General features: G+C 40.7%; 1 protein-coding gene across 3 annotated transcripts in view; it reads right to left on the bottom strand.

Annotated features, from left to right (window-relative positions):
• Positions 1-20,280, bottom strand: part of adarb1b (adenosine deaminase RNA specific B1b) — a 165,351-nt gene that overhangs the window by 16,769 nt on the left and 128,302 nt on the right. For 2 of the 3 annotated variants that reach the window (XR_005007194.1, XM_036569365.1), the window contains exons 5-8: positions 11,662-11,736; positions 5,487-6,415; positions 2,380-2,494; positions 386-554 (exon numbers count right to left, since the gene is read on the bottom strand). Coding sequence is in view for 2 of the 3 variants with exons in the window: in XM_036569365.1 (XP_036425258.1) it covers positions 386-554; positions 2,380-2,494; positions 5,487-6,415; positions 11,662-11,689 (1,241 nt within the window). In the remaining variant the exon portion in view is untranslated. Of the gene's footprint in view, positions 1-385; positions 555-2,379; positions 2,495-5,486; positions 6,463-11,661; positions 11,737-20,280 lie in introns of those variants that run through there. The other variant, XM_036569378.1, reaches the window with a different exon arrangement.

Raw genomic sequence — 20,280 nt, 5'->3', positions numbered from 1 at the left:
CAATACTTCAAGACATTTTCACGATATACAATATGCATCATGGTATTTAGCTTTTCTAAGATTTAAGAAGTTGGAACAGACAAAATAGAACCTGTAGTGCCACTAATAATAATAATAATAATAATAATAATAATAATAATAATAATAATCTTAATAAACATACAACTACAATGACTTTTATTCAATGTTTTAAACTGTGCTGCACTGAATCCATTTAAACAGGCTTATTATGCTCATGTTGCAATGAAACAGACAATATCCACAATATGTTCAGAAAAGCGTATTGTGACAATTTATCATGATAACGGTAAATTACCACATTGCCCAGCCCTACCCTGATGTACAGTATAAACAAAGCGATGGCCCAGCTGTTGGTGTTTCTTACCTCAAGAAGAACTCCAGCTGCATGTACAGGTATCGGATAAGTGAACGGCGGGCGATGATCTCAGCGTGGCAGTCATTAAGCGCCAGGCCACGATCACTCATGTACTCTCCATTGATGCACTTGGTTCCCGTGGAGACACAGATAACCTGGGCCTCCTTCACATCAGTGCCTGAGGACATAGCATTGAGCATAGCTGGGACACCTGCCTAAAAACTACTGCGTCAGCATAACTGTGCTGAACTAGCATCAGTCTTGCTGTAACCAAACATTTATCTGGATGTTAAGGGCAAAAACTGGTCTCAGAGCAGCTCTCTTAGTAACACATTCTTAAATTGGGTTAAACTGGGCTGGAGAAAACCTTTGGTTTATTTGAATGACAAGTAAACCTGAGCTCCAATGTTATAACCTGATAGAAATGTAAATAATTAATACAATCTTTGTGAAATTCAACTATTCTTTATGATGAACCACAGTGACAGATAAATCCTAGATAGCTACACCACTCCTCTCTTCTAATGTTCCATGATTAATCATTACTTTGATGCTGCATGTTTACATAGTTCTTTATGTTTCAACCTTCACATATCCTAGATTAACGCAGTAGTTTTTCCTACTGTAACATTATATCTGAAGTAATTTCATCGCAGAGGTATCTAGCCAGAGTGGTCACCACTGAGGTAGCTAAATCAAGTCTGTTCACATCAAGTCTGTTCACATGAAAGAGTGTGTTGTACACTCATTTCATGTGAACAGACTTCTATTAACTTTGATGCCCAACACCAATTATGGTGTATGCCAGCTCATCACTGCTAAATGCACTCAAAAATCACCCCTGAACCTAGCTAGCCAGTTGCAGCACAGATATACAGTACTGTGCAAATGTTAGAGACAACCTTTCAATGACCCTTGTTTAATTTCCAGTAAAAATGGTCATTAAGTACAAGCGTATCCAAGTTACTTTCAGGACAAATTTCAGAGGAGATTAGATATAAAATAATTCATTTGCATAAGAAAAAGCCAAAGCCAAAAATAAGTGTAAAAATTACTTCCAAAAGTAGAGTTAAAAAATTACTATCATTATCAAAATCCACAGGTGTTTCTGTCCATCCAACGCTGGACAGAAACTTAACCCTGCGGGTCTGAAAGGATGTAAGCTGTCAAGAAACGGTTGAAACTGAAATAAAAAAATAGAAAATCTGCAAAGCAAACAAAGAAGCTGCCGTTTCTCAGAACAATGGACTGGCCAGACCTCAGTATCATTGAATGTGTTTGGGATTACTTCGACGGTGGGACCAGAAAATGAAACTTCTAAGACTGAACTTTGCAGGTCTGGAAAAATATCCCTGCAGATTTCTCTGAAAAACTGAAAGCAAGTCTCCTGAATACAATGTAAGCCATAATAAAGGTAAGAATTGGACACACTAAATAATGAAAATGTTAGAATTAAATTTAGCTGTTAAGGCCTCTGGGTAATTTTGTATTAAATATATTTTTCTGCTTTTTCCAGATGCTCAAAAAATGAATAATTAGGAACTTAAAATGAAGGGTTGCCTTCGACTTTTGCCCAGTACAGTCGATATAGCTAGGTCATCAACTCTATATAAACTGAACAACAGTGATACCACACTGTTGGCACCCATGAAAGAATCTCCTAAATCCCAACTGAATCCCTGATTCTCACCTACGAGCAAATGATTACCACTCATCAGTTACTGACATGCCTCGACTTCTGAGATCAGGTAGATTCTAAAGCTGGTTTCATACCTTAGACCCCTGATCTTCAAGCATCGTCATGTGAAAGCTACACTGACCATCTGACCATCTACAAATGAACCATCTACAAAGAACACTTGTACTCATACTTCCGGTGGACGCTGCATGAAGATCAGCAGTGCTCTTAAGGCAGATGAGCACTGCCTGAGATACATTTCCTCAGAGAGGATGGAGAAATATCCAGCCTCATGTGTTCGATGGAGCATGGAGCCACAGCCTACCTGTTGTCATGACAACCCCAGCCAGAACTTTCCGCCGAGCGTGAGGGGACGTGAAGTTGTCTGTGAGCTCGCTGAACTTGTCCACCACAAGACGAGAGACAGCGTCGGCTAGCACCTGAGAGAACACACAGCCAGTTAAACCCAAAACTGCACTGACAGCTGCTGAGAGTAGATGGACATTAATGAGGGCAGAGCAGAGATCATTGTAGATGTATCAGTTTACAAAATTTGAAAAGAGGAAGGTAAGCAGAGTTTCATGGTTAACAAGACCTACGATCAAGCACCTCAGAGGGAAAATAAGTGAGCTTAACAGAGGAGTAAATCAAAAGATCTGAGAAAAGCGCTATATAAATGAAACTGAACTGAACTCATAGCTTTAAGAACACTGTAGTCAGTTTCACCTAACAGTACTGTGGAATATCCTCTTTAATTTGGTATCACCTGCCAAAAGCTTCAGGCATTTCTTTCTCTCTGACAGTGTCTTTTATCTCATACTCCATTCTCCTCTGCTAATATGGTGGAAAATGATTATGCCAGAGAGAAGTCACTGGCTGAATGGGCACAAATTAGAGACATTAGTCCAACATTGCTTCCCCAGTACTTCAGAATCACTCAGCGGTAGACAGTTAATTTGAGCTCGAAACGCAGGAGAGTGAGCTGACTTTCTGTGCTGTGGAAGAGAATGAAACCCTTCAAAACAGAAGGAGAGCTTTCACCCTGGCAATCAAGCACGCTATTACCAGCACTCACATTTTCATCCATTTACCAACCAAGCAGCAGGGGGCACCTTTCATCTGAAGGTACATTAAATAAATATTAACAGTCTGCAAATTCACTGGCCAATTACACACTGCCATATCACGCCCCGAGAGCAGGAGGTTGAATTAAACAAACTGGTGACAGGCGTATAAGGTAGGAACAGCTGCGCAAAGAGAGCAAAGCGAGACTTGCAAGAGAGATTAAAAAAAGGGGCCAAAAATAAATAGCACATTTTCAGTTTGATGGACTGCCATTTCATTGACCGAGACTTCCGTCTGCCTGCATCTGCACACAAACGCATGACTGGTGCAATCAGTCGGCTGATGACAGACGCCACGTCCTACTAATAGCTTTCATCCTAGCCACCTTCTCGCCATCTACCTAAAACAAATTTACCCACGCGCCCGGCTGCTGCACAAAGCTGGACTGACAGCATGTTAAATCCTGTCGTTTGGGCTGAGGGACGGAAGGGGGGGCTCCGCTAATAGAGCTCTGTGTTCTCGGCTCCAAGCCTGTCAGGCACGCAAGCAGCCCACGAGGCATCAGTGCCAGAAACGGAACCTGACAGCGCTGCTCTTCAGCGGACAGGCAGCAGCCAGACTGCAGCTAAACGCTCTTGTTTTGACACGGTTCAGAGGGAGATGTTAATTAAGATTGGGCCAGCCTCGGTCCCCGGCCTTATCTGAAAGCAGGATTAACAAAAGGTTTAGGAAAGGTGTAAATAGCTGTTTTTCCCCTCCACAAACACATGGGACTCCGCTTCTTTAAGCCACCTGCTTCATTTCACTGCCTTTTTATCATCCATCTTCCTTTTCAATTAGGCTTCAGGCCTAATGAAGATGGGCATAAAGTTATGGTATTGTGTTAAAGAATCAATCACAAAGCCTTTGATAAAAAACGTATCTTTGACAAGTCTCCTCAGAGTTCAGCGCCATTAATCAAATACTATGGAGTGGTGAGAGACTGATTCCTCATTTCTTTGGATCAGTTCTCTAATCTTAAGACGTCCGATATGGCTACGCTTTATCTAGCAGTCAGATCGGGGAGGTGGAGAAGGATAAAATAAAACCGTTCAGAAGGTTAGCTTTAGTTCAACAACAAAGCGTTATCATTCTGGAAAAAGCCAAGGAAAAAGTTCTGCGAGCCAAAAACTTCGTTACATTTTGAAATGTATTAACATTTTGAAATCAGATCCCATTAATGTTGTTCAGTCTATCCCCCCAGGCTAGGAAAAAAGCCCCTTTTAACCATAACTTAGCTGGTACACAGTTATAAATAAGTAATGCATCTTCCAGAAAATCCAGAGATGGTAAGAACTAGAAATGTAGCAGTGAAAAATACTTTCATGGATCTCCAGCAGCCCTACTTCTCTGGCATGAACAACAAACCCATAATAAAGAGAACCAGGAAGATAGGAGGTGGGATGGGTGTAAGGGTGGTTTTGGGCAGGAATTAGCATAACGTTTTGAATGTATGGCTATCTGTACTTAATTTCTGTTTACTTACTCAGGCATTTAAATAAGGCATGATTTGGTGTGATTTGGAATTAAAAAAAAAAAAAATAGATTACAAAAAATTTATTGAGTAATTTTTAAGTATAAGTTCGAGACACAAGCAGCTGATACTAAGTCTTACGTTAAACTTCTAAAAATTATGCAAAAATGTGGCTAATTCTGTAATTTTATCTACTCTTTTCTATTAATAATGCAATTTCTGAATAATGAAATTTCAGAGATTTTAGTTCAGTTTGTGTCACTTTTTGCTACCTTTCTGAACAAGAAAACAAGAGTAGGATACATTTATGCTCTATCATTTCTCTCATTTAACAAATAAATAGTAAGCGCATACCGATCCAAGTTCTGTTCTGAATGAGCCCACATACTTGTTAGGAAAAAACATGGAGCATCCAACAACAAAAGCTGCACCATGCATCTTTTACACAAGGAGAGAAGACACTGTTGTGCACAGGAAGCTCTGGTTGTCAATGGGGATGTGGCTCCTCTGGCTGAGGAGTGGCTTTATTTGTTCCTGGTAGCAGCCTTGTCTGATTTATGTGTTAGGTAAAATAGCCACATCTAAGTAGAGCTATAGGTCACCTTGAAGTGTGTTAAGTTACATATGCCTAAAGTACCGGGATAAATCTCTAAATCAACTAAATGATCAGGTCTCTTCTGCTAGCTGAACACAACTAACAAATGTTAAGCTTCGCACATATTTGTCTTTTATCCATAGCTAACATACGTTCCCCTTGAGATATTTGAAGACTATTTGTTTAAAAATGTACATATTCAAACAGCAAAAACTGTTCAAATGCAAAATCCCCATTACTATCTTTGCTAGGCTCGTACCTGGGGCAGATGCAGCTGCAGGCCCTCCCTGGGAATGGGCTGGCGGGATGGCGTTTGGTCCAACTGCATGTTGAAGAGGGCAGACAAAGCAGCCTGAGCAGCTCGTGCCTTGGCCAGCTTCTTGTTCCTGCCTGAACCCTCGAAAGTCTGTGAGTCCACAGTCACGGACATGACAAAGTTCTTGGCATGGCTCTCGCCACTCTCAGACACAAACTCATACTTGAGGCCTGGACGCAGCTCGTTGAGGATCATCACAGGGTTCTTGCCGCTGGAGGAGGAGCTGAAGGTGGAGGGAGGGGGCAGTGGGGCCTGCGCCAGGCTGTTAGTGCCAGCCACTGGGGGCACCGGGTACTCCCCTAGCGGGTTTAAGGAACCGTTGCCATTGGAGCCCAGGTAGAAGGGGTCCTCGGGTGGGGCAGGTGTCTCAAAACCATTGAAGAGCATGTCAGGGAAGTCGGCCTGGTCCGAGGTGAAGTCCGTGTTGACGGTCAGTGTGCGGCCCATGGCCAGATGGGCCTCGGAGGCATTGGGGAACTGGACGAAGGAGCGCAGAGCCTTCTCAGCTGCATTAAGCTTGGCTTTCTTCTTGGTGGGGCCTGATCCCTCAAAGAGCTGCCCATTGACCTCCACGGTCATGACGAAGACCGGGGCATGCACCGGGCCAGTCTGGGACAGCAGCTTGTACTGCAGGCCCGGCTTGATCTCGTTCAGCTGCATGAGGGCGTTCTTGGGAAGAACGGGCCCTGGGGTTTTCTTACGCTTCTTGGGCCTGAATTTGGGGTGCGCATGACCATTATTGCCCTCCTCCAGGGGGCGCTTACGCCCCCCTCCTCCGCCGCCATTGGGGAGCTGCTCAGGCATGCCTGTCCCCTCCTTGGAGGAGACGTTGTCCAGGTTGCGGTTTTCCTTGACGTCGGTGCTGCAGGAACCTGCGATGCCCAGAAAGAGTAACTTACAACGCCTTCGTTGCAGGATCTTGTAAATGTAAAATTTATAGATTCCTTTATCTTTCTTTGTAACTGAACAAGTGATGTGTGTTCCTTTTTGATGCTGAGAAACTAGGGCATAATGATTTTTAAATCAAGGGACACTATAAGGCCTACACAGTGTCAAAGAGTGACTCTTTTCATAGTAACAGAGTTACACACAGTTAGGCAAGATGATGAAGTAGACCATTCTGAATTATCATAGTTGTTAAACTTTAACTAGAAGTGGACTTCTAGTTCTAGCTTTGGGATGCAGGAGGTGGCTTTTATCCAGCTAGAAGTCAATTTTACTGCATAAGTTTATATCATGGCAAAAATGGGTGTAGCTGTAGTTTATATTGTATGAACAGGTTTGAGTCACTTACCCAAGTCTCTACCTCAGTAAGTTTTCTATATAGCATTCTAATGCATTCACAGAGTCTCTCTTATCCCAAACACAAAGCTGCTGTACTTTCCAGAGAAAGCAGAGATATGCAAAACATTCCACAAAAATAATGTGTATTTGGATTAGAGGACATTTACATGTTAATGCATGATGTCAGTCAATTTTAATATGTTAACTGAGAACGGCACCTGAGAAAAAGAGAGAAAATGTTCTTTGAACTTTAAACGGACAGAACGTGGAACACACATCATTATGCCCTGTTGACAAAGCTGATGGAACTTTGGCTAAATTTTCATTTATAACATCCTGCAGCAAAAGCTCGCTAGGTTACTCCTTTCGGCGCTCAGGGAGAGAGAGAAGCGTTCGTAAAGAAGAGGAAGAAGACAGGGTCAGAGGGAGGGAAGCACTGCAGGATCATACAGGGAACAAGGCAGCGAATAAAGAAGGATATCAAGATAAAATGAAAGAAAGAAAAATACAGACAGAAAGGGAGATAGAAAGAAAGAAACATTCCAGATGGCATCCATTGTTCTCTCAGTAACTCCTTCACGATGCATATGTGCACATACACACACACACACAAACCGGGTGCGTACCTTAAACGAGTTCTCATCTCATCAACACATCTAATTTGTGGAATCTGACATTCTGCTTTTTCTAGTCAAAAATACATGTTGATGCAGCAGAGTGAAGCTGTATGTCTGCCCCAGATATGCTGCACAGGGAGCGGAGAAAAACTCTGACTCCTAAAGATCTAACGTCTGTAGATGCTCCTCTGGGCCTTCCATCCACTTCAAAACAACATCGAACCTTTCGTTTTACAAAAGCAGCCAATATTCATCATCAAGCTTTTGCATTTTAAAATGGAGGACACATCCCAAAAGCAAGCAGGGAGAAACCTTGGAGTTCGCTAACTAGTTTCAGGACTACAAAAACTTGCAGCTTTAGGGTGTGTGTGCGAGAAAAAGAGAAGTGCTCTGAAGGGATGGACCTACTTGTCCCATTAAACCTAATAAGTACAGCCTATTTGAAGTTTTCTTTGAATTTACTTAGATGTCAAGCTGTTAAGCATCCTGACAGGATCCTGTAATCTCTAAGAGAAAGATTTGGAACAGTGTTTCCAACAGAGAGCAGAGACTAAGAACAAGAGAACAACAAAAATCTCTGCAGAAAGAGAGAAAAACAATGGAAATGACACTTAAACCTTTAATGCCGAGCCAAACAAGAGTCATTTTTTATCTACCCTTCTCCATTGACAACGTAATTTCTTTATGCTGTTGTTGCATTTAGTGTGGCATGTAAAGAACATGATCTAACATGAAAATTTGCATTGTTTTTCACTTTGTGTCATTCACATTTTGAACAGGTTATTCCAACTGCTGAAGCATTTTACGCCTTAAGTGAACATGCATGCTTTCCAAATACTCTGGCAGATTTTAATGTGTTAAAGAGGACACTGCCAAAATCTGAGAATGCCTCAGCAATACTAGTTAGCTCTGATAGATATCACTAGCAAAATGTCAAAGACCATTATAGGGCCTCTGACCATAAAGCTGATACAAAGTAAGCACCCAAAAACACTCTAAATTAGGGCTGAATGTGACTAAAATAGAAAATTTGATTTAAAATACGAACCATCTTAGCAACTAGTTTGCAAAGAAATTAACAAACAGGGCATCCACAGGTCATTATAAAGCCAAGGTCAGCAGTCTAAACATTGCTGTTATTGATAATGTTCAGACAATGAGCGTGAGCTATTAGCACTCTCACTTTTGTGTGCATCATTGAAAAAGAAGAAACCCACACCAGCAGGATCTAATGAATGCATGTATGTTTGTAGTTACAAATTACACATATATAAAGTAAACTTATATGCTGTCTGTTACAAATTATATGTATATGAAGCAAAATTAAATGTTTTCTGATACAAATTGTACGTATAAGAGAATTCAAAATGTACATGAAATTTTGTTTAACTAGGTGTGTACTGGAGACCTTGGCAAACAGGCTATCAGACTAATCTAACACTATTCAGTTAGGCTTTACTAAAGAATTCAATGTAAAACTGTAACAGGCAAAGTAAAGAAAATGCCACTTGAATGTTTATTACAAGCTACTTTGATTAAGTAGAGCTGACCTAAGTAGTATTAAACCCTGTGTGGAAGTGAATGCACACCTCTGTTAGCTTAGCGCAAACACACCAGTGAAATTCTGGAAAGGGAGATACTGGTATTAGCATTATCTTAGCTGTAGTATTTAGGCTACCTATAAGATGAAGATTTCTGCATTAATCACTGCTATATAATGAGAAGTCTAGGCTTTAAGCATTTAAATGTGGGGAAACAAAGCTTTACTGAGTCTCTCTCTGTCTCTCTCTCTCTCTCTCTCTCTCTCTGCATCCATCCTGTTTCCTGCTGCATCTCTAAAACGCTATTCAGCACAAGCAGAGTTTTAGGGCAGATTATAGGATCCAGATCATTTATGCTAGAAGAGTGCTAATTATCTCCACTGCTTAAAGACTGGTCATTTCTGTGTACTGTTAGAGCAGCACTATTAATCTAGGGTGCGTTCTGTGATTACACTCACATATACACACCACACACAAATACATCTAGCCTCGCTAAAAACCTGCCCTGAGGCAACACGCCTGGGGCCTGGACTGACCTCATACTCGCTCCTCTGGTCACGCTCATGATGGAGCAAAACAGCCATGCCATGCTGATGTGCTACTAGATTATACGTTGTTCCACAGCATGACAAGACTTGCACTTTAAATCAACAAGGGCTAATTGTAAACGTACAGCTTACACTTGTTATTAGCATAATCACATCTTCAGCTCCTTAATTAAATGAACCGCTCTTCCTTACTTAATGGGGTATAGAGACCTGCAAACAATATGACATGATCAGCATATAAATCACAATTTTCACTTTAAAGATCCATTTATAAAAAGTGTCAATGGAAAGGACACAAAATTGTGACATTGGACGGGAAATAAATACATTCTATTTTCTTTGTATCAATACAGATATACATCTATATGATGCTGTAGTCATAAAACCTTGTTAACTTTGATGTACGCCAAAGTAACTAGATCTTACTTTAGATAGCAAATAGGGAACCAGATCAGACAAAGCCATGTATCCTCTCCGAAAAGCTCTGGAATATCAAAGCAAGCTTATCCACAGAAAATCTAAATAAGAAACTGGTGCCTCTGCTTTGAGGTGGTAATAAATGACCTTGCCTGCAATTGTAAGTGGCTTTCAAGAGAAGCCTGTAAGTGACGGGACAAAGGAGAGCTCCATTTCTCCTGGGTTAACGGCTCTTCCTGGCAGCCATCTTCTAATACACACACTTCCATTCACAGCGGTGCTGAATACGGCCAACAGCCTCAAAGGTTCTGAAAGAATGTTGTCTATTCCTCAAGCCCTTTGATCAAAATCTGCCCAAATATCAATTAACTCCAATTGTGTGAGGACGACACGAGAGAGGACCCGACTAGTGAGTGATATCACTGGGATGTGCTCCAAGTCTAGGAGATGGAGAACAGTCTGAATGTTTAATTAATTGAACAATGGAGCTATAGTACAGGAATTCTACCTCTGCAAAGTTTGCTCAGGTCTTGTGAAGACCCAGACAAAACTGGGCATATGAGTATGTCCATTCTGAAAATCCTGCAGCATCTGGACTGTACTGTAGAGGTTTTGGCTTTGGGGATGGACGAAACAGGGGGAAATCTAATTGGATGATGCAACGTGAAGGGGTGTCTATAGGTGGGGAGCGTATTATGGGGCATAACTTAGGGTGTGTCATGGGATTGTGCAAAATAATATATAAGGCCATGTATTAGGCTGTGTTCAGACTAGGCAAACTTTTTTTTAGAAAAGAGCACGCTGTAGCCGTGACAACACTACTACCTTCCTTATATCCTATTGTACAAGCTTGTAGAGGGTAGAGTGCTGGTAGAGAAATTTGTTTTGTTAGTGAATGAATGTCAGCGTTGTCTTTTATTACACTTCAGTTGATGCTGCTCAGCAGACACAGTATGCTACTGCTAATGGTGCAGTTAGTGCTGTGTTCAGACTACACATCTACTGGACAACTGAAACTGTACTGTGATAAAAGCACTTACCAGATGCTTTCTTTTTAAGCAGCTGCTAAAGCAACGTCATTGGACTGCTTAATGCGCTCGGAGGAGAATGCTAATGGCAATTCTGTTACATCAGCTAACAGGCAGCCACGTTGGCTAGCATTGTGCTGATTGATGGTTGTGGGCCTTCCCACCCAGAGAGAGCGAGGCCAATGGACTCTATGTCTTGGATTGCTGTGCCACGGGGATGGAAAACTCTCTTGAAGATAGGGACAATGTATAGCTGGTTTGCTTCACTCTGGAGCCCTCAGCAGAACTTTTTATAACCGTCTGCATTTTGACTTTCCTGTGGACGCTCCCCATTGGGGATTACATGTAAAATAAAATATGTGCTGGTGGTTAAGGTAAAGACGTCTAGTGTGAACACAACCTTACGGGACTGTATGGGTGTGTAAAAGGCTGCATACAGGTATGTGTAAATGTGTGTATCACATGTGTGTGTGTGTGTGTGTATATGCAGGCTGTAATAAGTGTGTAGATTTTGGTTTGACCGTACGAATATGCGGGTGTGTGTTATTATATAAAGTGTCTGCATTATATAAAGTGTGTGTATTAGGCTATGTGTGCAGGAAAAATGTAAGAGTATTTATGTGTGTGTACGTATGAGACCGTGTGTGTGTGTGTGTGTTCTGTTATTGTGCACAGACACTCACTCATGTTCTCCTCTTCATCCACGTCCATAGTGAAGAGCTTCTGCTGCCCCCGAGCCTGCCGCGCCCCAGCTATGCCTGAGAGAGAGAGAGAGAGAGAGAGAGAGAGAGAGAGAAAGAGAGAGAGAGAGAGAAAAAGAGAGAGACAGAGAGAGAGAGAGACAGATAAGAGGAAAAGAATGAGAGACAGAATGAAAGCGAAAGAGATAAAATGAGAGAAAGAAAGATAGTATGACAAAGAAAGAAAAAAGAGAAAGACAGAAAGAGAGAAAGTGAGAAACAATTGAGAGAGCGATAGAGAAAGAATAAAAGAGACAGACAGAGAGGTAGACAGAGACAGAATGAGAAAGAGAGAGAGGGAGAAAGAAAGGGAAGAGAGACAGAGATGAAATGAGAGAGAGAGAGACAGAGAGAATGAGTGGGAGTGAAGAATGGGAGAAAGAAAGAGGGAGAGGGAGAGAGAAATAGAAAGAAAACATATTACCATGACATGCTATCCATTTCAAATAATTCCTCTCACACATACACACGCAGGTCAATGTGCTGGTCAGTTTCAGCTTCAGAGAGAAGCTCCTGAGAGCAGCAGTGATGGAGCGAAAAAAGGAGAAAAGAGGAGAGAAATGGAGCTGCGCTGACTGCGAGGTTAAGCCTACAGTAAGTGCATAAATATTCAGCAGTGGAGACTAATCTTGGCGAGGGGGGGGGGGCTGAGGGCCGCGCTTGACAGGTCGTAATAGCAGGAGCAGTCTATTGTGACTTTAATATCCATTCGATTGGACCTCATTTTCAGCTGCCTTGCGGGAAAAAAATACAGCTATTGACAACAACAGGCTTTTAGTCCCCCGTAACACAGATTCTGCATTACCCACAGTAAAAATACACAACACACAGAGGACAGTCACATTACAGATCTTTTTCAGGAGAGACGGAGGTCAAGCACCATACACAGCTGTTCCAGGTGGATAAGGCCTGTTTAGAAATAAGTGGCCAGTGGAATTTCTCTAGAGCTTTTAGGGTGTCACTACTGATTATATTAATAATCGAGTAATCTACTGGATTATTTTGATAATTCATTAATTCAATCATTTTTTAAAAAGGGCCAAAAAATTGACTTAACTGAACATTAACAAATCATGTATTGACAATAAATAATTTATTTAAATAAAATGTAAAAATATACATAAAGTTATGTATATAACTACATGACAATATGCTAATACTGTCTGAGCATATCGTGGATATCTTCAGTACACTTGACTTGCATGTTTCATTACACAGAGCACATAATTAGTCCTGTTTAATTGAATTAAGTGCAGTATGTGACAAATAACAAGGACACACAATGTCACTAATGTGTATCACTGATCTTATAAAGCACTAAAAGGTATTTGAGTGCCAACAGCTCCCCCGTCTGGAGAATCTTCAGCCTGCTAAACGTCAGAGAGTGTGTAGTGTGATGAGTTAGTGAGTTACATCATCCAAAAGTATATTTTTAGTTTTGCTATATCGCCCAGCCAATATTTAAAATAAGCATCATGCAAATTGTCAACTAATCACTGATGTTTACTAGAGAAGGTAAATTTGAACCAATTTATTTAGAAAAGCCATATAAAGCACTAAGACTGTAGAAAAAAAATTACTGTTAATAGAACTTCACTGGAAAGATTTTTTTTTTCTGTTGTTAAATGGAAAAAGGTATAAAACTTATTATTTCCTTTTTCATTTGCATTGTGAGGAGAACAAATGATACGCCTCTTCTTGAGGTTCTGGAGCTCTAACTATAAATACACAGCTAAAGGAAACAAACTCTAGCCATTTGTATTGCTCGCTCATGTTAAAACTTGAACAATGTAAACTTCTGAACATTAAAAAGATGGAATGAAGCAATCAGTAAGCTTTATAAGACCTGAGGGACTGCACTTTGCCCCCTGCCTCACTCCAAAAAAGCCCGGCAGGCAGCTGAAGGGCACAGGCCTGCCCCGCTCCAAATGGGCCAACTAATCACCGGCACTGATCAAGGAGAACTCAAAGTCAAAGTTCTCCAGTTCAGTGCTACTTATGGGATGTATGGGTGTGCTGTCCCTCACCGCCCGAGGCTGCTTTAGTTTGCATGCATTTAGAGGTGTGAGTGAGAGAGATTAATCAACATCTTAGCAGCCTCGATACAAAACCGACGAGAGCAAGGCACTCCTGCATACTTTCACTAACCACTTTATCACTGTCCACCAACAGAGGAAAGTAATTAAATGCAAGCCTCAATGGCAATAAACAATTGTCTGCATTTTCACAAGATGTGAATCACTCAAAGCAATCAGCCGGCCACAGCGAGTGACTGGAAGGCGAAGGAGGCTGGAAGTGGCCTCCTAACAGAACTGCAGTGAACAAGTGTTTAAAAGACCAGTATACTCTGCTGTGATAGCAGCTTATGAACACACGTTGAGTTTGGCAGGTGGATGCTCACGGGAGGAGGGGGAAGGACAGGGCAATGCTCCAAAACTTCGACACCTCAGAACCAGAGAAAAACAGAGCTTAAAAAATGTTACCTATTGTCACTGTTACTTTATTTATTATTTACATGATTTAAAAACACTTGCTGCCTTTTACATTGAATCAAATTGACCAACAGAAATAGTCCAAAATTACTTAAAGCCGAGTGACACAACAGTCTAAGTGGGCCTTATTGAGATTGCCAAGTTCTGTCCCCAGTGATGCTATGGCCAGCTGTAGGCAACAGAGAGAGAGCACGTAGTTGGATTGGGTGGGAAAAATGAGCCTTCCTTTTAAGTGCACTGAGACCTCCAATGATATTGAAAAGATGCAGTGATTGGCTTCATGTAACTCAAAGAAAGCACTAGCGTGGCCACCCCAGCCCTCAAAATTCCTGGACACTCAATCGGTGACTTTTTTTTTAATTAAATTTAGCAGACGGGTAGCTGTGCTCACGATGCAGTTTCAGATAAATAGATGTCAGTTCAGCTATAGAACTAAATCCTCTCAGTTCTAACACTGAACCAATAAAACACATTCTTTGTATACAAATAGTTTGACTAGTTTAAAAAAAAAACTGTTTAAACTTCATAATAAATACTGTCAAAATGTTTGGATTCCAGGAAATTGTGTCTAGCAATTGAATTATTTTTTTCCTGGATAGACAATCAACATCCAGCACAGATTGGCAACCTTAGGAGGCATGTGCTAGCCTTTACCCTCCAAGCTTTGTAGCATCAGGTGATGGGATGAGACCTATCTACCAGGTAGGAATTGGCCAAGACTAAATCAGGGAGAGAAAGGGGCTAAGCCCATAAAAACGGCATTTGCCATTTCAGAGTTAAGGCAGACTTTTCTTCACCAGGGTGGAGATTCGGCTGGGTGGGAGGTTCTGACATGATGTGATTTTAGAGAGAATGTATAATTCAGTGAACAGCTAATGTGAGCTAGTAATCGACTTTGTTTTTAGCAACTGTGAGTGACAAGTGACGTGATGTTGGCTGAGAAGCCTCCATTTAGTTTTTCTCAGAAAGAAGATACCACAGCTCGCCATCTGGTTTCTATTGGTTCATTAAACCAAGGTCTGTGAATTTGCAGGTTTAAAGTTCTCCTAGATTAACTTGGTGCAAAGCACAATTAACAGCAACTGGAAGCAAATTCCAAGTGAACTGGCTTTTTTGCTAGGCAATTTTTTTCCCGTGTTCAGTGTGATTGCAGCTTTATTATGTTTTCTTACACCAGCAATGATATGACAACATAGTAAAAAGCTTTTTCTGTAGCTGCTAACTGATATTGTCAGAGAGATGTCAGCCATGTGTGTGAGGAGCTGAGGGACAGGAGGCTGAGAGAAAGCGATTACACATGGGACAGAGCAGCTTGCGCTGATCACAGCCTTCTGCCTTTACACGCACCATTCTTCATGGCCGACACTTTCTTAAGCTAAACTAAATGGCCTAATTAATCTGGCCTAATGGTGGGTGACAGCAAATATGCTACCACAATTATTACCCTATTAAAGATTAATATTCCACAGGAAAATTGAAAAAGGGGCCGAGCAGGGAGGGGAGTTTTAGGGCTGGGGGGGGTGCTTGTCTGAACTTGAAGCCAGGTGGTGTACAATGCTTTTGCTTCCCCTCTTCATGTCCCTCTCTCTCTCTCTCATTGGTTAATGGTCTGTGCTGAAACGAGGGGCTAGGAGACTCGAGCTTGAGCTCGTTCTGTGTCTGTCGCGTTTGATTTGGCCTCCTCTGCCATTCTCTTTTTGCCCATGAATCCATAAGCAGCGCTGAGATCAGCTTCAATCTGCGAGCGCTGGAGGGACACGCTGCCCGTGGCGCTCCGGGAGGCCTCTGAATTTTTTTATCTGTGTTCATAGAGCACAAGCAAGCACAGCGGGACCTGGCGCTGCTCTTCCACACCATGAAGGTCACAGCAGACAAGGGTTCAGAGCAGGCCCAGTCGATAAAATGATAACAGTAATTATGTAAACTTTTTTTTCCAATAAAATGACAATGCTGTCCCGTTCCTCATTCCAATATCCGTGGAATTTGAAAACTTTGTCCTTTATGCTTGAACTTTTGAAAGATGGCCTCGGCAGACTAGGTGGAGATGTGTGCTTTTTTACTCATTAGACCAACTGAGAGAACAAGTCTAGCCATTCACTCATGACAGCACAAAGTAGTGGGAGCAGAACAAATGTTTGAGTTGGCTAGCTTGCTCGTGATTAAAATTTTGAAGAGTAAAAAGGGCAGTTAGCAGGTAGCAAAAAAGGTCACATGTCCTCCACAATGTAGAATTGGTTTAGTTTTCTTAGAAGTTAGAGGTATCGGTTAGATTTGGTGGGAGTTTTTGGGACCACATCATATGTCTTTAGGTATTAACATTACATGTACAGGCTCAAAGAGGATGCAGAATCAACATTACACTGATGAAGACATGATGACAATACTCATTCTTCATCACACTGACCTAGTTCTCTTTGAATACTCTTTCAACATGCTCGCCATCATCAGATTCATCTGTTCGGGGGAGAAAAAATGACCTTTCCACCACAGAGGACTCAAAATCCCCCAAAACCTATACAGTATAGATTTTCTTTCCAATTACTGATTTTGGCTGACGTGGAAAAATATATATGATTTTTGGTCATGTTGTTCCGCTGTGGTTCAGCTGGCAACAATGACCTGGCCTGGCTATTGCAGCACTGCAGGCTGGTGGTTAAGCAGCAGGTTTTAGTGTTAGCACAGCTGTGTGTAGACACACACCATCCAGCTACGGCTTACTCGGCCACCGCACACACTCCAAATGCACACAGGCCAAAGATCTGAACCATCGGAGGACAGGAGATAACAACCTTTTATATCTCATTGTTTAAAAACATGATCTTGTGATGCAGAGAGGATTTCCAGAATACTGTGTATGACAAAGAAAAATTAAATAAAGAATAGATGGAAGAAAAACACAGATGAGAGCAGAGGATAACAAACACAAAGTGATCTGGGTAGTGGAGAGAGAGAGACACCGATTTGTCTTTTGTCCTGCTTGTTTCTGGTGTTGAGGAGATAGCAGAGCTTTGAGAGGAAAGACGAGCTTGAGAGAGGCTTTATTAACTGTCCATCCTCACGTTCCGTAGAGAACATACACACCAGCACAATGCCTTCATGGCCATCCTGAGCAACACACCACAATACACACCTATCCTGACAGACACGTGCTTAAAAAATAAACAAAAATAATAAACAACATAAAAAAATACATGAGCTTGGAGAGTGTGACAGGATGAAGGCACTTATCTGCATCACTGTTAACCTAAATCTGAGCAGAATCAGCTACTGCAGGTCTGAACTTGGATTTATTACACTTAAGTGCTATAAAATGATGGTACAAAATCATAAATCATTACTACTATAAAAAAATCTAACATCATCTGAAAAAGTCAGGTGGTCTTTACATAGAATTTGAAAACGCCAGCTGCTCTTTGCATTGTGTTAAATTGAAGATAAAAATGGATGGAGCAGTAAAAATGCTCCAAAATGACTTGGGAAACAAATCTTGTTCCATTACCTTCCATTCAAGTTAAGAATGTTTTTTCCTTCTACTGTAAAGTTACCATTTCAGAAATACAAGGATTTGTCACAACACAACAGCAATGTTATACCTATGTACAGTGCTCGAATTAGTTGCCTCCATCATTTAGAATTATTTAATTTGTTAATGTATTAGAGAAACTGTGCCTCACCTTATCCAAAACACATTTCAGCTTTACTGTCTCCTGATAACAAAATGTCTGTGAGAAAGATCGCAGATGTCTGGGAAATGCCAAAATCAAATGTCAACAATGAAAGTCATGGAAAAAGACAGAAAGAGAAAAAAGAGGGAAAAATAGAATCCGCTAAGCCTGGTTGACCATCAGCTGTGCAAACTCATGCACTCCATCCTGTCTAGAAGACTTCAAAGAGGGTCCTAAGACTACGTTTATGCACTGTACATTATGTAATCATGTTTCTTCCTTCTGTAAAGTTACCACTTTGGAGAGAGGAGGCTTGCCTATGAGTGCCGAAATGATTTGTTGTCCATTCATAAGTTATACCAAGATATAAGAACTGACAAAACTAACAGAACAAAAGCTTGAAGTCAGGACTGAGGAATCTGTGCAGTTGAAGTTTTTACAAGGTTGACATTTTTTTGATTAGAGAAGGAACCAGCGTTCTCTAGCCAATCAGTCACATACGCAGCGTTCCTGAGCTTTTAAGCCTCTGAGGCTTAAGAAGTGACAAGCTCTTCAACGCGGGCTTTATTAAAAAAGTATCATTTTGAAATATTCAAGAAAACAACAAGTGATGTCAAAACTGAGGGGGAAAAACAAATCACACTTGCTCACAGGAGAGAAGCGTCAATGAGCCTTTGTGCAAAGCCAAGTTTTAAGGCTGAAACAGACAGAGTTTCATTCCCTCTGCTTGCTCTCGTGCTCTTATTTTAAAAAATGCAGTTGGGTTTGAATGCAGAGTGCTGATTGATGTGGGCTCCAGGTGAATGCTCTGGCTCTGAAACGGCCCACTGGAGGAGTTACACTCTGCTCCTCATGCAGACACGGGGAGAGGAGAGACAGATGAAGCTCTTTCAGACAGAGCTAAAATCACAGGCTTCTACTCTGAAAAGTTTATTAAAATAGTACTCCAGAATGATTAGTATGTCTGAAACTACACTATGCCAAACTAAATTCAGTCCTAACGTGCAGTGCATAATCTTTGTGCACTATAAATGCAGTGCATAGTAGTAGTGTTGGACTCAAGGCCAGCCTCAGCCTTGTCTTAGTCTTGAGGTAAGGTAGACTTTGAAACTGCTGTCGACACCAGCCGAGTGTGATGCCTCCGTTATTTTTTTCTGTCATTGACTATCAAAAACACCTTCATACAGAATAAAACAGTCCTTTCTTTACATGTTTAAACAAAATCTGTTCACTGCAGGTTGAGGATCTAATCAATCCTTCCCTTGATGGCTTAAATGGTTAATATTTGTTTGTTGATGTTTATTGGTTCCAAAATACAAAATTCATTCTGATCTGAGGACAAATCAAAATATTATTATTACTATGTTTTCATTTAATGATAAAATGGATTCATGTTGCTTGGTTTATATTCTGTTGACTTTAGGTGGTGATTCTGAATATGTTTTAGAGAAGAAGGGACAGAGAATAAACTCACCATCATTTGCTTCCAAATGTTATAATGCAAAGTTGTACTAAGACTGCAACTATTTTCTATTTAGCGCTATATTTTACAAAGTGTGTTATGAGATATAATATTTATTAATATATGCCATGTATAATGAATGATTTTATTTACTCATTCATTATATATGACATATAAACTTAATTTACCTTCATTTTTCGACATTGCAATTCAAAATACATTAAAAAAGTGACGCAATGAATTTTCTTGATTCAAACGTTTACATCATAAAATATGTTAACAGACTTGTCATGATTATGATCATTTAAAATAACTGATTAATATTATTTTTTTGTATGCAGTTATTGAGTACAAATCTAAAGGTCTAAAGCAATATTAGTTGTCTTGTTTCTGAGATGGCTAATATGCCACACTGACCCCCCCAACCGCAATCTCAATAACTAAAAAGCAAGGGGGTGGGCGATATGAACTTATATCATGGTATTTTCTGCTATTCACATGATAACAATATGATACTATGATACCAAAAAAGCAAGGCATTTATAATGGTAACAGTAATAAAAATAACAAAACACTAAAATATATTTCTTTTGTTGCCACTAGTACCTAATGTTACCATTCTTCTTCTTCGTATTATTATTATTATTATTATTATTATAGCAGCAACAACAGAAAAATATTCCTCATTGTGTAAATACTGCCATACACTAGTAGCTACTTCAGTATAGAAGCAGGTTTTAGTCATTCCCTCCTGCAGCCTCTCCTAATGTTTGTTTTTACATCTTCACTCATCCTCAATTCCATTTTGCACCTTGTATTTGGTGTCTAAAATAATATTTCACTGTTTGCTATATCTAACAAAGATAGCTCACTATTCCAGGCTTGCTGAGTTTAGCATATTAAGTTGACTCTGTGCCCACTGGATGGGTTTATGAGCTGACTT

The sequence above is a fragment of the Colossoma macropomum genome, unplaced genomic scaffold (assembly GCF_904425465.1).
Source record: "Colossoma macropomum unplaced genomic scaffold, Colossoma_macropomum, whole genome shotgun sequence".
Lineage (NCBI taxonomy): Eukaryota > Metazoa > Chordata > Actinopteri > Characiformes > Serrasalmidae > Colossoma > Colossoma macropomum.
Note: the sequence above shows the minus strand (reverse complement) of the source record. Positions and strands in the feature narration are given on the sequence as shown.